The following is a 13362-nucleotide window of genomic DNA, read 5'->3' on the forward strand; positions in this document are numbered from 1 at the left end:
GCCGGTTGTTGTGTCGCGCCGGGCGGCACAAGAAAAGCCCGTTGTGGACCGTGCGCGCTGTGTCCGTGTCGTTTGTTACCGGGGGGGAACCGGGAGGGGCGACGGGAGGGGGGGGGGTCCCGGTGCCGCCGCCATGGCCGCGCCTGTTCCGCTTCCGGCGCCGCTTGGTGACGTCACGACAAAGCTCGCATCTCATTGGTCGATTCGCGCGTCGCGCCGGAAGCGGCTCCCGCCGTGGCCGTGGCGACCGGGACGCGGCGGGGCCGGACCCGGTACCGGGAGCTGCGGGGAGGGGGCGAGCGGGGGGAGCGGGAGCGGCGTCGGCTCGGCTCCCGGTACCGGGGAGAGCCACATGAGGAACCCCCGGCACCGGCGATTCGCGGCGGGCGGCGCCGCTTTGGGCGGATCCCGGTGCTACGGGGTGGGTGCGGGGGCAGCACCGGCGGCGTCCCGGTACCGCTGAGGGGAGGGGCGGAGCCGCAGCCGGCGATGGGCCCCCCGCGCCCGCCGCCGCTGCTCCCGCGGAGCCCCCGGGGCCGGCGGCGGGCGCGGGGGTCCCGGGGGGGCTCCTGGCGCTGCCACCGGAGCTGCTGCTGCGGATCTGCGGCTTCCTGCGGGCCCGGGACGTGCGGCGGGTGCTGCCCCGCGTCTGCCGCGCCCTGCGGGACCTGGCCCGGGACGCGGTGCTCTGGAGGCTGCGGCTGCAGCGCCGCGCCCGCCGCCCCCTGCCCGTGCTGCCAGGTGGGTCTGGGGGCGCCGCGACCCCCCCGGGACCCCTCCCTGACCCCAGGCCGCTCGGCCGCTGGGAGCCCTTTGGGTTCCCCCGTGATTTTGGGGGTCCCTTTCCACGATTTTAGGGGTGCCCCCCGTATTTTGAGGGTCCCCCCCGTGGTTTTGGCGCTCCCTCCATGATTCTGAGACCTCCCCCCCCAATGGTTTTGGGGGTCCCTTTCCGTGGCTTTGGGTCCCCCCCCCCGTGGTTTTGGGGGTCACTCTGTGGTTTTGGGGGACCCCCCGTGGTTTTGGGTCCCCCGACCATGATTTCAGGTCCCCCCATGGTTTTTGGGGTCTCCCCCATGGTTTTCGATTCCCTCCCTGGTTTTTGGGGCTCTCCCCGTGATTTTGGGGGTCCCCCCCGTGGTTTTGGGGTCCCCCCCATGGTTTTTGGGGTCTCCCCCGTGGTTTTCGATCCCCTCCCTGGTTTTTGGGGCTCTCCCCGTGTTTTTAGGGGTTCCTTTCCACGATTTTGGGGGTCCCCCCCGTGGTTTTGGGGTCCCCTTGACGCCCTCCATGCCCCCCTCAGTCACCCCAATCTTTGCGCCCCCTCAAACCTCACCTTGCTTTGCACTCACCCCTCTGTGTGGGGGTCCCTGAGACCCTCCCACGACCCCCCCCATAATTTGGGCCCCCCCAGAGGAGGGCTTCGATTGGGCGGCCGCCTGCGAGGACCTGGAGGAGCACCTGGAGCGCTGGGGGGCCGGGGGGGCCCCCATGGAGCACTTCTCCCTGGACGAGGGGCACTTCGCCTCCGTCGACTCCGTCCTGCTGCTGCAGGTGAGACCCCCCCGAGGGGGTGGTTGTGTTGTGGGGGGGGGTCTCCCGGGGGTCTCCCCAGCTGAGTTTTGCCCCCTCCTCGTTCCCAGGGGGGCTCCCTGTGCGTCTCGGGGGGCCGCGACCGCAACGTGAACCTGTGGGACCTGCGGGAGCTGGGCCGGGGCCCCCCCGGGAAGGTTCTGGTCAAGGCTCTGGGCTCGGGGCGCGGCGGCACACACAAGGTGGGCATCGAGCCGACCCCCACCCCATAAAAAACCCCCCCCCCTGGAGGGGGTCGCAGGGTGTGGCAGCCCCTCCGGGTGCCCCCCAGGGCTGGGTTTGGTGCTTGGCCTCGCGGGACTCGCGCGTCTGCTCCGGCTCCTGGGACAGCACCGTGAAGCTCTGGGACCTGGCGGCCGAGGGGCAGCAGTTCGGGGAGATCCGGTACGGCCCCCCGGTGGGGGGGCTCTGCGTGGGTGGGGAGGGGTCTCTGGGGGGTCCCGCTGAGCCCCCTCCCCTTCCCCAGGGAGAAGGCGGCCGTGCTGTGCCTCTCGTACCGCCCCGACGTCCTCGTCACCGGCACCTACGACAAGACGGTGACCGTGTACGACCCGCGAGGTACCGGAATGAGGGGGGGTCTGGGCAGGGTCGGGGGCGTTTGGGGATCCCCCTGACCCCTCCCCGCGCCCCCTCCCCAGCCGGGCAGGCCCAGGTGAGCAGCTACAAGCCCCACGCCAGCGCGGTGCTGTCGCTGGCGGCTGACGAGCGGCTGATCGTGTCGGGCAGCGAGGACCGGACCCTGGTGGTGTTCGACCGCCGCGCCGGCTCCGTGCTGCAGCGCCTGCAGGTGGGGGCTGGCACACGCGCCCCCCACCCCCCGGAGTGCCCCCTGAGGTGACATTCGGGCTGTGTCTTCCTCCTCCTCCTCTTCCTCAGCTGGACAATTACCTGCTCTCCATGTCCTACCGGGGCTCGCAGCTCTGGGCTGGGGACAACCAGGGCCGGGTGTACCTGTTCGGCAGCGGCGGCGGCGGCGGCTTCCAGCCGGCCCGGGTAGGGGTCCCGGGGGGTCCCGGGGGGTCTCGGGTGGCAGGACCGCCCCCCCCGGGGCTCACCAGGGGTTTCTGTCCCCCCTTTCCCTGCAGTATTTCGACGTGGGGCACCGGCTGCAGATCACGGGGCTCTGGCACTCGCTGGGCTCGCTCTACACCACGTCCACCGACAGGACGCTGCGGGTGGGGGTCCCCGCGGGGCTGGGCTGGGGGGGCCCTGGGGGGGGGTCCCCGGGGGGTTCCTGCTGACCCCCAGCTCTGCCTGTCCTGCAGATCCACGTGCCCACAGATCCACCCCGCACCATCTGCTCCTGGACGCACGACGATGTCCTCAACGGGGTGAGGAGCTGTCCCCAGCCCTTGCGCACGCGCAGCCCCCTCCCCGGGGTGCCCCCCCAGCCCCCCCTGGCCCTCCTCTGCTTCCCCCAGATCAGCGTGGATGGGGACGTGGTGGCCGCGGCCTCGGGGGGACTCTCGGTCGAGGTGTGGAGGCTCCGGACCTGACGCCGGCGGGCTCGGGGGGCTCCGGCCGCGCCCCGCGGGGTCCCCCCAGCGCCCCCCACTCAGGGGGGGCCGGGCCCGGATCCGGGACGTGGGTGGGGCTGGAAGCTGCCGCCTGTTGATGGCTATTAAAGGATTGGACTGGAGCGGAGCTTGTGTCCCCCCGCGGGTTTGGGGTGAATTTGGGGGGTTTGGGGCGCTGCGGCCCTTTCGGGGCTCCCTCCGTGCAACGGCGCCTTTTCGCGTCCTCGACTTTCTCGTCCCTCCACGGCCACCGTCACGCCAAGATGGCGGCGCGCGACTGTACGGAAAAGCCAGACGGGAGCGCCGAGCAAGATGGCGGCGCGCAGCCTTACGGCGGGGAGAACGCGCAGCCGTACGGCGCGGGGGGCGTGGCCCAAGATGGCGGCGCCCTGAGCGGCACGGCCGAGCCATGGCGGCCCCGGGAGAGGCGCCGGGAGAGGCGCTCCGGGCCGTGCTCCGGCCCAGCGCGGCCCTCCCGGCCGAGGCCCTCCCGGTGCGCGGTTACGACTTCTCGGGCGGCGCGGACCACGCGGCGCTGCTCCGCTCCTTCCGCACCACCGGCTTCCAGGCCACGAGCTTCGCGCAGGCCGTGGCGGAGATCGAGCGGATGGTGAGGCCCCGGTGGCGGGGGGTGACACCGGCAGGGTGAGGGGGGGTCCGGGCCCGGTGTGAGCCCTCCCCGGTGTCCCCTCCCGCAGATCGCGGCCAAGCTGGAGCCGCTGAGCGCGGAGCAGCGGGAGCGAGCGGCCATGGCCGGGCCGCGGCCGCCCTCGGGCTGCACCATCTTCCTGGGCTTCACCTCCAACCTCGTCAGCTCCGGCGTCAGGGAGAGCATCCGCTACCTCGTGCAGCACGGCATGGTGACAGGGGACAGGGCACAGCGTGGGGACACCTGAGAATGGCACGGGGCTGGGTGGGGACAGTGACAATGGCAGTCACTCTGTCCTGCTGGCCCCATGGCCAGGAGGTCCTTGGGGTGTCCCCAGGTCCCTGTGAGGTTCAGGGGTCACTCCCGGTGTCCCTGAGGTGACCCCACCTGGACAGGGGGTCAGGGGGGTCAGGGGGTCACTCCCGGTGTCCCTGAGGTGCTGACCCCCCCTGGACAGGGGGTCACAGGGTCACTCCTGGTGTCCCTGAGGTGACCCCGCCCTGGACAGGGGGGGTCAGGGGGTCACTCCCGGTGTCCCTGAGGTGACCCCACCTGGACAGGGGGGGTCAGGGGGTCACTCCCGGTGTCCCTGAGGTGACCCTGCCCCGGACAGGGGTTCAGGGGGGGTCAGGGGGTCACTCCCGGTGTCCCTGAGGTGCTGACCCCCCCGGCAGGTGGACGTGCTGGTGACCACGGCCGGGGGGGTCGAGGAGGACCTGATCAAGTGCCTGGCGCCCACCTACATCGGGGACTTCCAGCTGCGGGGCCGGGACCTGCGGGAGAACGGCATCAACAGGTCCGGGGGGGGCCTGGGAGGCTGGGGACACCTCGGGGACACCTCGGGGGGACCTCGGGGTCACCTCGGGGTCACCTCGGGGTCACTCTGGGGTCCCTCAGGATCGGGAACCTGCTGGTGCCCAACGATAACTACTGCAAGTTCGAGGACTGGCTGATGCCCATCCTGGAGAGGATGGTGGACGAGCAGGACACGCAGGTGAGGGGGTGGGAGACCCCAACCCGGGACCCCACAGGGCTGGGAGAGGGTCCCTGCACACCTGGGGTGATCTGGGGTGGGGTTTGAGGGTCCCTAGACACCTGGGGTGGGGTTTGGGGGTCCCTAGACACCTGGGGTGGGGTTTGGTGGTCTCTAGACACCTGGGGTGGGGTTTGGGGGTCCCTGCACACCTGGCCCCCCCGTTCCTGACGGGTCCCCCCAGGGCGTGCGGTGGACGCCGTCCCGGATGATCGCCCGGCTGGGCAAGGAGATCAACAACCCCGAGTCCATCTGTTACTGGGCCCAGAAGGTACCGGGGGCACCGGGAGGGGGCACCGGGGGGTGTCACCGCGGGTGCCACCGGCTGTCACCGCGGGTGCCACCGGCTGTCACCGCGTCCCCCCGCCCCGCAGAACAACATCCCGGTGCTGAGCCCCGCGCTCACCGACGGCTCCCTGGGGGACATGATCTTCTTCCACTCCTACAAACGCCCGGGGCTCGTGCTGGACATCGTGGAGGGTGAGCCTGGGGTGCCCCCCGCGGCGCCCCCCGGGATTTGGGGTGCCCTGAGGTGACCCCCTCCCCGTGCCCGCAGATCTGCGCCTCATCAACACCCAGGCCATCTTCGCCCACAAGACCGGCATGATCATCCTGGGCGGGGGCCTGGTCAAGCACCACATCGCCAACGCCAACCTCATGGTGAGGGACCCCCGCGCTGGGGAGGGGGCTTGGGGACCCCCCCGAGGCGGGGAGGGGCTGGGGGCTCACCCCGGTGCGTGCCCCCGCAGAGGAACGGCGCCGATTTCTCCGTCTACGTCAACACGGCGCAGGAGTTCGACGGCTCCGACTCGGGCGCGCGGCCGGACGAGGCCGTGTCCTGGGGCAAGATCCGCGTGGACGCCACCCCCGTCAAGGTGGGGGGCCCTGGGGGGGCTCGGGGGGGATTTGGGGACCCCCGGAGTGGGGGTTTTTCCCGCTGACCCCGCTGCTCTGGGCCAGGTCTACGCCGACGCCTCGCTCGTGTTCCCGCTGCTCGTGGCCGAGACGTTCGCCCGGAGAGCCGACGCCTTCGCGGTGCCCGCGGGGACCCCCGAGGCATGAGGGACCCCCGAGGCCTGAGGGACCCCCGAGGCATGCGGGACCTCCGAGGCATGGGGGACCCCTGAGGGCTGACGGACCCCCGAGGCATGGGGGACCCCCGAGGCCTGAGGGACCCCCGAGGCATGGGGACCCCTGAAGCCTGGGGATCCTCCCTTGAGGGACCCCCAAAACCTGGTGATCCCCGAAGGACCCCCCCCCTCCAGGCTCAGCTTTGGGTGTGCTGTACCTCAAAGGTGGGGGACAGTGGGGCGAGTCCCCCTGGGGGGGACAGGGGCCCCCCACGCCTGCAGCCCCCTGTCCGTGTGTCCCCCCTGTCCCCCTCCCCTCAGTGCTGGTGTTTATTAATTCGAGCTCCCAATAAAGCACGGCAGGGTCTCCACTGGGGGTTTATTCCTCGTGTCACCGGGGTCCCCCCGGGCCCCCTCAGGTGTTGGGGTCCCCCCGGGCCCCCTCAGGTGTCGGGGTCCCCCTCGGGCTGGAAGGTGTCCTCGCGCCACAGCGTCACCTGGCCCTGGGTGGCCACCAGCAGGCAGGGCAGGCTGGGGTGGAAGGCCAGGGACTGCACCACGCCCTGGCCCACGGGCAGGCTGAGCGCCAGCGAACCCTGGGGGGACACGGGGGGGGTCAGGGGGGGTCGGGAGTGTCCCCAAACCCCCCCTCGGGACCCTCCCTCACCTCCACCAGGTCCCAGAAGTAGACGTGGCCGTCCTCGGAGGCGCAGCCCACGTGCGTGTCCAGCTCGTTCAGGACGCAGTCCAGCCTGTACGTGGTGCTGCGGTGCCCCGTGTACCTGGGGAGGGGACGGGGCTGAGCCGGGGGTCCCCCAAGACCCCCGGGGGGCGCAGGGACTCGGGGGGGGCCCGTACTCGCCCAGCAGCTCGCCGGTGTCCTTGTCCAGCAGCCGCAGCGTGGAGTCCAGGCTGGCGGCCAGCACGCACTGCCCGTCCTTGCTGAAGCACACGCTGGTGATGGGGCCTGGGGGGGCACACGGGGAGTTTGGGGGGTCCCGCGGGGTCCCCCCAAGCTTTGGGGGCCCTCCCGCAGGCCCCACTCACTGCCGATGTAGTCGGAGCTGAGCTGCCCCGTGCGGAGGTCGTAGCGCCGCACCCGCCCGTCCACGGAGCTGCGGGGAGGGAAGGGCAGGTTTAGGGGGTCCCCCCAATCCTGGGGGTGCCCCGGTGCCGGGGGGGCTCGTTCCTCACCCCGTCAGGATCTCGTGGGCTGAGAGCTTCACGCTGGAGATGCCGTCCTTGGCCTCGTCCAGCACCTGGATGGGGTCGGGGCGGCGGGAGCGGCAGTCCCAGCACCGCACCGTGGAGTCGATGGAGCCTGGGGGAAAAGGGGGGTTCAGGGGGGTGGAGGGAGCCGGGGGGAAAAGGGGGGTTCAGGGGGAAAAAAAGGGGGATCGGGGTGGGAAAAAGGGGTGCAGAGGGAAAAAAAAGGGGGGCCAGGGTGGGAAAAGGGGGTGCAGGGGTGTCCCGGGGCTTGCAGGGTGCCCCCCAAAGCACTCCCTCACCGGACACAATGACGGTGGCTTCCTCGTTGAACTGGACGCAGTTTACCTTCTGTGGGAGAAGCAGGCAATCAGGACCTCGATCTGCACGCAGAATCCCAAATCCCCCTCCCCAAATCCCACCCCCAGACCCTCAACTCCCCCCGCCGGCCCCTCCTCACCCCGGCGTGTCCCCGGTACTTGCGGACCACCTGCCCCGTGCTCACGTCCCAGAGCGCCACGGCCTTGTCGGCGCCGCCGGAGCAGATCTGGCTGTTGTCGAAGGATCTGCGGGGGGGTCCCGTGAGGCGGAGGGGGCTCCCCGCGGTGGGGAGGGGTCCCCGAAGCCCCTCCTTACCCCGCGGCGTCCAGCACCTCGTAGCCGTGGCCCTGGTAGGTGCGCAGGGCTGTGCCCTTGTGCGGGTTCCAGAGCTTCAGCGTCTTGTCGCTGCCGCACGTCAGGCAGTAATTCCCGTCCGCTGCGGGGGCGAACGGCCGTGACCACCGGGACCCCTGCCCGTGACACCGGGGGATCCCCGGGACCCCTGCCCGTAACACCGGGGGATCCCCGAGACCCCCTGCCTGTAACACCGGGGGATCCCCGGGACCTCCTGCCCGTAACACCGGGGAACCCCCTGCACCCCCTGCCCCTGATACAGGGTGACCACCGGGACCCCCTGCCCGGGATACCGGGGAATCCCCGGCATCCCCTGCCCGTAACACCGGGGGATCCCCAAGACCCCCTGCCCGTGACACGGAGAGATCCCCGGGACGCCCTGCCCCGGATCTGGGGGATCCCCGGGACCCCCTGCCCGTCAGGCAGTAATTCCCGTCCGCTGCGGGGGTGACACCGGGGGATCCCCGGGACCCCTGCCCGTGACACCGGGGGATCCCCGGGACCCCTGCCCGTGACACCGGGGGATCCCCGAGACCCCTTGCCCCTGATACAGGGTGATCCCTGGCACCTCCTGCCCTTGATACAGGGTGATCACCGGGACCCCCTGCCTGTAACACCGGGGGATCCCCGGGACCTCCTGCCCGTAACACCGGGGAACCCCCTGCACCCCCTGCCCCTGATACAGGGTGACCACCGGGACCCCCTGCCCGGGATACCGGGGAATCCCCGGCATCCCCTGCCCGTAACACCGGGGGATCCCCGGGACCTCCTGCCCGGGATACCGGGGGATCCCTGGGACCCCCTGCCCCTGACACCGGGGGATCCCCGAGACCCCCTGCCCGTGACACGGAGAGATCCCCGGGACGCCCTTCCCCGGACAGGGGGTGATCCCCGAGACCCCCTACCCGGATCTGGGGGGATCCTCGAGACCCTCACACCGAACACGGGCGGATCCCCGAACCCCCTGCCCCGGACACGGGGGATCCCCGGGACCCCCTGCCCGGGATACTGGGGAATCCCCGAGACCCCCTACCCGGATCTGGGGGGATCCTCGAGACCCTCACACCGAACACGGGCGGATCCCCGAACCCCCTGCCCCGGACACGGGGGATCCCCGGGACCCCCTGCCCGGGATACTGGGGAATCCCCGAGACCCCCTACCCGGATCTGGGGGGATCCTCGAGACCCTCACACCGAACACGGGCGGATCCCCGAACCCCCTGCCCCGGACACGGGGGATCCCCGGGACCCCCTGCCCGGGATACTGGGGAATCCCCGAGACCCCCTACCCGGATCTGGGGGGATCCTCGAGACCCTCACACCGAACACGGGCGGATCCCCGAACCCCCTGCCCCGGACACGGGGGATCCCCGGGACCCCCTGCCCGGGATACTGGGGAATCCCCGAGACCCCCTACCCGGATCTGGGGGGATCCTCGAGACCCTCACACCGAACACGGGCGGATCCCCGAACCCCCTGCCCCGGACACGGGGGATCCCCGGGACCCCCTGCCCGGGATACTGGGGAATCCCCGAGACCCCCTACCCGGATCTGGGGGGATCCTCGAGACCCTCACACCGAACACGGGCGGATCCCCGAACCCCCTGCCCCGGACACGGGGGATCCCCGGGACCCCCTGCCCGGGATACTGGGGAATCCCCGAGACCCCCTACCCGGATCTGGGGGGATCCTCGAGACCCTCACACCGAACACGGGCGGATCCCCGAACCCCCTGCCCCGGACACGGGGGATCCCCGGGACCCCCTGCCCGGGATACTGGGGAATCCCCGAGACCCCCTACCCGGATCTGGGGGGATCCTCGAGACCCTCACACCGAACACGGGCGGATCCCCGAACCCCCTGCCCCGGACACGGGGGATCCCCGGGACCCCCTGCCCGGGATACTGGGGAATCCCCGAGACCCCCTACCCGGATCTGGGGGGATCCTCGAGACCCTCACACCGAACACGGGCGGATCCCCGAACCCCCTGCCCCGGACACGGGGGATCCCCGGGACCCCCTGCCCGGGATACTGGGGAATCCCCGAGACCCCCTACCCGGATCTGGGGGGATCCTCGAGACCCTCACACCGAACACGGGCGGATCCCCGAACCCCCTGCCCCGGACACGGGGGATCCCCGGGACCCCCTGCCCGGGATACTGGGGAATCCCCGAGACCCCCTACCCGGATCTGGGGGGATCCTCGAGACCCTCACACCGAACACGGGCGGATCCCCGAACCCCCTGCCCCGGACACGGGGGATCCCCGGGACCCCCTGCCCGGGATACTGGGGAATCCCCGAGACCCCCTACCCGGATCTGGGGGGATCCTCGAGACCCTCACACCGAACACGGGCGGATCCCCGAACCCCCTGCCCCGGACACGGGGGATCCCCGGGACCCCCTGCCCGGGATACTGGGGAATCCCCGAGACCCCCTACCCGGATCTGGGGGGATCCTCGAGACCCTCACACCGAACACGGGCGGATCCCCGAACCCCCTGCCCCGGACACGGGGGATCCCCGGGACCCCCTGCCCGGGATACTGGGGAATCCCCGAGACCCCCTACCCGGATCTGGGGGGATCCTCGAGACCCTCACACCGAACACGGGCGGATCCCCGAACCCCCTGCCCCGGACACGGGGGATCCCCGGGACCCCCTGCCCGGGATACTGGGGAATCCCCGAGACCCCCTACCCGGATCTGGGGGGATCCTCGAGACCCTCACACCGAACACGGGCGGATCCCCGAACCCCCTGCCCCGGACACGGGGGATCCCCGGGACCCCCTGCCCGTGACACGGAGAGATCCCCGGGACGCCCTGCCCCGGATCTGGGGGATCCCCGGGACCCCCTGCCCGTGACACGGGGTGATCCCCGGACCCCCTGCCCCTGATACAGGGTGATCACCGGGACCCCCTGCCCGGGATACTGGGGAATCCCCGAGACCCCCTGCCCGTGACACCGGGGAACCCCCTGCACCTCCTGCCCCTGATACAGGGTGATCACCGGGACCCCCTGCCCGGGATACTGGGGAATCCCCGAGACCCCCTGCCCGTGACACCGGGGGATCCCCAGTACCCTCACACCGAACACGGGGGGATCCTCCGGACCCCCTGCCCCGGACACGGGGGATCCCCGGGACCCCCGCACCGGCACTCCCCGCCCGGTTCCCAACCTCCATCCCCGGCTCCTGCTCTCTTCCCCCCGGTCTCCCCGGTCTCACCGTTGAAGCGGGCGGCCCGCACCGCTCCCTGCCCGCACTGCAGGCTCTGCACCCGCTGCCGGGGCAGCTCGGGCCGGGCGGGCCGCGGCCTCGGGAACGCCATGGCGGGACCGGAGCCGGCACCGGGGGCGGAACCGGGGCGGGCAGCGGGGCCGGGCTCCTTCCGGCGGCGGCGGCGGAAGAGGCGGCGGTGGCGGCGGGGCCATGGCGGACCCGCGGAGACCCGGCAAGGTGGCCAGGTGGGACGGCGGGCAGCGGGACAGGAGGGAGCGGCAGAACCGGGCGGAGATCCGCGGGGCTCCCGGTGCCGCGGCCCGCCTGACGGAGCCCCGTTTTCCGCCAGGTACAAGCCCCCGGCCACCGAGACCAACCCGGCGCTGGAAGACCCGACCCCCGACTACATGAACCTGCTGGGGATGGTGTTCAGCATGTGCGGGCTCATGCTCAAGGTGGGGCACGGGGGGCACCGGGATGGGCCCCGGGATGGGCACCGGGATCGGTACCGGGATGGGCACCGGGATGGGCACGGGGATGGGCACCGGGATCGGCACCGGGATCGGTACCGGGATCGGTACCGGGATGGGCACCGGGATCGGTACCGGGATCGGTACCGGGATGGGCCCCGGGCGCTGTTCTGAGGGGAATTCGGGGGAGGGAGGATCAGAGAGAGCCCCTGAGGGGCTCGGGGCCATCCTCGGGGGTCTCTGGGCTCTCCGGGGGTCTCAGGCCTCATCCCTGCCAGTCCCTCGGGGGTCTCACGGCGCTGTCCCGGGGGTCCCCCGGGGGTCTCACGGCGCTGTCCCGGGGGTCCCCAGCTCAAGTGGTGCGCCTGGATCGCCGTTTACTGCTCCTTCATCAGCTTCGCCAACTCGCGCAGCTCCGAGGACACCAAGCAGATGATGAGCAGCTTCATGTGAGTGCCGGGGGGTCCCGGGGTGGGGGTCCCGGGCTGTGTTTGGGGGTCTCTGACCCCTGTGTGTGCCCCTCGCAGGCTCTCCATCTCGGCCGTGGTCATGTCCTACCTGCAGAACCCCCAGCCCATGTCCCCGCCGTGGTGACGGGGGTGGGGGGTCCTCGTGGGGGCAATAAAAGGGGGTCCTGGCACTGCTGCGGTTTGTTTGTACCTGAACAGGGCACGGGGGAGCCCCCCGCGAGAGGGGGGAACGGGGAGGGGGAGTCCTGGGGGGCTCCAGGGGGAGCCGGAGGGTCTGAGGGGACGCTGGGGGGAGTTGTGGGTGCTGAAGGGGTTCGGAGGGGGCTCGGGTGGTCTTAGGCGGCTCTGAGGGGGGGACTCGGGTGGTCTGAGGGACTCTAAGGGGGCTCTGAGCAGGCTTTGAGGGGATTCTGAGGGTCTGAGGGGACTGAGCAGGCTCTGAGGGTCTGACGGGGCTCTGAGGGGACTTGCAGTATCTGAGAGTCTCTGAGGGGGCTCAGAGGGTCTGAGGGGGACTCTGAGCAGGCTCTGAAGGAACTCGGAGGGTCTGAGGGGGATCTGAGGGGAGTCGGGAGGTCTGAAGGGGCTTTGAGGGGGTTCTGAAGGTCTGAGAGGACTCTGAGGGTCTGAGGGGGTTCTGAGTGGGCTCTGAGGGGACTTTGAGGGGATTCGAGAGGTCTGAGGGGGCTCTGAGGAGCTCTGAGCAGGGTCTGAAGGGGCTTTGAGGGGATTCAGGAGGTCTGAGGGGGCTCTGAGGAGCTCTGAGCATGGTCTGAAGGGACTTTGAGGGGATTCAGGAGCTCTGAGGGTCTGAGGGGGCTCTGAGGGGGACTCGTCGTGGGCGGGGCCTCGGGAGCCGCCACTCTTCATTGGCCACTGGTCGTTTCCCGCCGTTGCAAACGCCCCTCCCAGAGAGCTGTCAATCACGCGCTCTCCTCCTCCTCATTGGCTCCCGCTTGTTGTCGGTCCCGTTCTGCCCTCCTTGCGCTCCACCCCTTCGAGCAGCAACAGCGAATCAGAACGCGGGGCGTGGCATTAGCTCCTTTTCCCGGCCACCCATTGGCTGCGGCATACAAGGGGGCGGGGCGACCCCCGCCTGTCATGTGAGGGCGCGGTCACGTGAGCGCCGCTGTCATGGCGGTGCCCGGAGCGGCGGCGCTGCCGCTGCTGCTGCTCCTGAGCGGGGCGGCCGCGGGCTGCGGGGACCAGGGGGGACCGGGAGCCTCGGACAGACGGACTGGGAGCACTGGGATTGCCCGGGGACATTGGGGCGGGCGGTGGGGGCGGGATAACGGGAGCTGCGATAGGCTGGGGACACCGGGAAGGGCTGAGGGGGGCAGCGGGGCGGTGTGAGGGAACGGGAACTGGGAGCGCTGGGGGGGGGGGCCGGGGGGGTCCCCAGGGGGGTCTGGGGGTCCCCAGGGTGTCTCCAGGGTGTCCCCAGGGGGGTCCCCGGGATG

General features: G+C 71.4%; 4 protein-coding genes across 4 annotated transcripts; 3 read left to right on the forward strand and 1 right to left on the reverse strand.

Annotated features, from left to right (window-relative positions):
- Positions 1-184: 184 nt before the first annotated feature.
- Positions 185-2834, forward strand: FBXW9 (F-box and WD repeat domain containing 9; the record flags this gene model as incomplete). The annotated part of the gene is made up of 9 exons (XM_041486365.1): positions 185-421; positions 484-741; positions 1415-1554; positions 1644-1775; positions 1865-1977; positions 2060-2151; positions 2232-2380; positions 2470-2586; positions 2679-2834. Coding segments are annotated over 9 exons (1394 nt in total), but the record flags the coding sequence as incomplete, so codon positions are not given.
- On the forward strand, positions 2685-6233 carry DHPS (deoxyhypusine synthase). Its single transcript, XM_041486361.1, has 11 exons — positions 2685-2768; positions 2859-2924; positions 3015-3720; positions 3809-3970; positions 4434-4555; positions 4657-4753; positions 4977-5063; positions 5167-5272; positions 5349-5452; positions 5542-5667; positions 5753-6233. Exons 2-11 carry the CDS (start codon positions 2911-2913, stop codon positions 5852-5854), a joined length of 1626 nt encoding a protein of 541 aa, XP_041342295.1. The 5' UTR covers positions 2685-2768; positions 2859-2910; the 3' UTR covers positions 5855-6233.
- WDR83 (WD repeat domain 83) lies at positions 6228-11131 on the reverse strand. Its single transcript, XM_041486362.1, has 9 exons — positions 10969-11131; positions 7705-7825; positions 7529-7634; positions 7371-7419; positions 7057-7183; positions 6910-6977; positions 6721-6829; positions 6530-6644; positions 6228-6458 (listed from the first exon to the last, which is right to left on the reverse strand). The coding sequence occupies exons 1-9, from the start codon at positions 11069-11071 to the stop codon at positions 6306-6308; spliced, it is 951 nt and encodes a 316-aa protein (XP_041342296.1). The 5' UTR covers positions 11072-11131; the 3' UTR covers positions 6228-6305.
- WDR83OS (WD repeat domain 83 opposite strand) lies at positions 11114-12072 on the forward strand. The gene is made up of 4 exons (XM_041486363.1): positions 11114-11207; positions 11312-11417; positions 11784-11881; positions 11960-12072. The coding sequence occupies exons 1-4, from the start codon at positions 11173-11175 to the stop codon at positions 12024-12026; spliced, it is 306 nt and encodes a 101-aa protein (XP_041342297.1). The 5' UTR covers positions 11114-11172; the 3' UTR covers positions 12027-12072.
- Positions 12073-13362: the final 1290 nt, after the last annotated feature.

Source organism: Pyrgilauda ruficollis, unplaced genomic scaffold (assembly GCF_017590135.1).
Source record: "Pyrgilauda ruficollis isolate IOZ18807 unplaced genomic scaffold, ASM1759013v1 scaffold753, whole genome shotgun sequence".
Lineage (NCBI taxonomy): Eukaryota > Metazoa > Chordata > Aves > Passeriformes > Passeridae > Pyrgilauda > Pyrgilauda ruficollis.